Source organism: Sinocyclocheilus grahami, unplaced genomic scaffold (genome assembly GCF_001515645.1).
Source record: "Sinocyclocheilus grahami isolate Dianchi unplaced genomic scaffold, SAMN03320097.WGS_v1.1 scaffold834.1, whole genome shotgun sequence".
Lineage (NCBI taxonomy): Eukaryota > Metazoa > Chordata > Actinopteri > Cypriniformes > Cyprinidae > Sinocyclocheilus > Sinocyclocheilus grahami.
In genome coordinates, this window is record NW_015506013.1 from 492,658 (window position 1) to 494,583 (window position 1,926).

General features: G+C 34.1%; 1 protein-coding gene across 1 annotated transcript in view; it reads right to left on the reverse strand.

Moving 5' to 3' along the window:
• LOC107562705 (SEC14 domain and spectrin repeat-containing protein 1) overlaps window positions 1–1,926 on the reverse strand; it is a 37,473-nt gene that overhangs the window by 30,072 nt on the left and 5,475 nt on the right. Inside the window, exon 5 of the mRNA XM_016247397.1 lies at window positions 1,018–1,108. Coding sequence (XP_016102883.1) covers window positions 1,018–1,108 — 91 coding nt within the window. The remainder of the gene's footprint in view (window positions 1–1,017; window positions 1,109–1,926) is intronic.

The following is a 1,926-nucleotide window of genomic DNA, read 5'->3' on the forward strand; positions in this document are numbered from 1 at the left end:
TTTTTTAATAAGTTTTTGAAAGAACAAAAACACTAATGTTTAAATACTCACCAAGGATGCATTTATTTAATCAAAAAATACAGTAATAACAATAATATTATGAAATATTACAATTTAAAATAACTGCTTTTCTCATTAACTATGTGCATTGCCAGAGTATCGCCTTGTTTGTGCAACGTCATACACTACCTGCATCATTTCACAACACACATCTCCAAGTTGGAAGTTTAGCTTTAAGTGGCATTCAATTGTGATCCTCTAATCTTTGGGATTAGAAATTCTGACTTGGATACAGTATAGGATTTGGACTATTTAAAAAAAAAAAAAACCCCGATTAATACAGGGGCTATAGGATATCTCCCCATTCAATTAAAAGAACCAACCACCTGGTTTTCACATCAAAACATGCGTCTTAGCTGGCACATCCTGAAGAAAGCATTTTAGCACAATTTCAGCTAAATTTATAGTACCACTGTCGCTAAAGTTTTATTGCTATTGCCTAGAAAATAGCTGTCCAGAGGAACTGCCAAGATGGCCACTTAGTGACTGGACTTGCATTTTGGGACTTTGACGGAACGCAGAATAAGTCATAATATAAAATAAAAGCCTAAATTTACAGCAGCAATTCAGTGGTGTGTCCCATAAACGGGAAAATAACAGGGCAGAACAAGCATCCATTCTGTTCAACAAAGCTCAGTCAATGATTTCTAACAACACAATGCCCTCAAAACCAGGGAAGGCCGCCAACACGCATAACCGCATGGGCTTCTCATAATAGCACTGAAATCTCATTATTTACAGGTATTGCTTCAGAAGTGACTTGCGATTAGTGATTAGAGGGGAGTTAAGCACTCATTAAATAATCACCACAAATATTGAATTGGGTTCATTAGTGAAAAACAAAAAAAAAACAAGAACCAGATCTCAAAGAAACAAGAAAATACGTTTCACATAAACTACTTCTCCCTTGCCGTTTTCCACTGAACAAAAACTAAACCTAAAAATCTATTTTCCTACCTGCAACATCAGAACAACAGTCTTCACTATATTCCACTGAGACTTCCTGCCGTCGACGATGACCGTGAAACCACGAGCTTTGCACTTCTCGCTGCAGAGATACAACAGAAAAACATGACATTTTATTCAGTTACATAACACCAATACATGTTGTCAGTCCACATACAATGAATCAATTACAATGACTCCACTGTGGCTTTGTTGTTAAACGGACTAATTTGTTTGTTCTGTGGTGGCATTTTAAAAATGAATAAACTGAGCTTGTGTGAGTCACAGATTCCAAGAAACATGTATTCACTCATACGGTTACCATTTTGGTTTGTAAAAAGAATAACACAACTTTTTAGGGCTGAACAACACTTCTTTTCATTCTTTGAGGGAAGAGAACAGCCAACTCATCCTGTAAAATGCCTCTAAAAATGTCACCAGAAAGTAATTTGGAGAAGGTCACTATAAAAGCATTGAAAAACAAAAGGGACTACAGAACCAGTGACGGTCTTACTGCCAGCGGTCATGTGAGGCTCGACTGTCAGACTTTAACTTATTAATTATCTTCAATAATAGGATCAGATTAAAGCAATAGATACTATGTGTTACCTTGATTTTTACCAAGGATGTAATTGTTACTACATTTGTTATTGACTAATATTAGACTTTTATTATTTATTAGTATCATTAAACAATGAATATTTAATTGTTCACACGCATGTCCCCTATTTTTACAATACTTTTTTTTAATCTAATAATGCTCAGCTCATCTTTAAAAACACTAATAATCAAATAACACTTAAATATTAACATTTAGAAAAATGTATATCCATCTCTAATATCCATTTTCATACTACACATACTATAAATTTGATTTTAAAAATGCAATGACTGATTCTAAATCTTAGTCTTTAAAAGTGT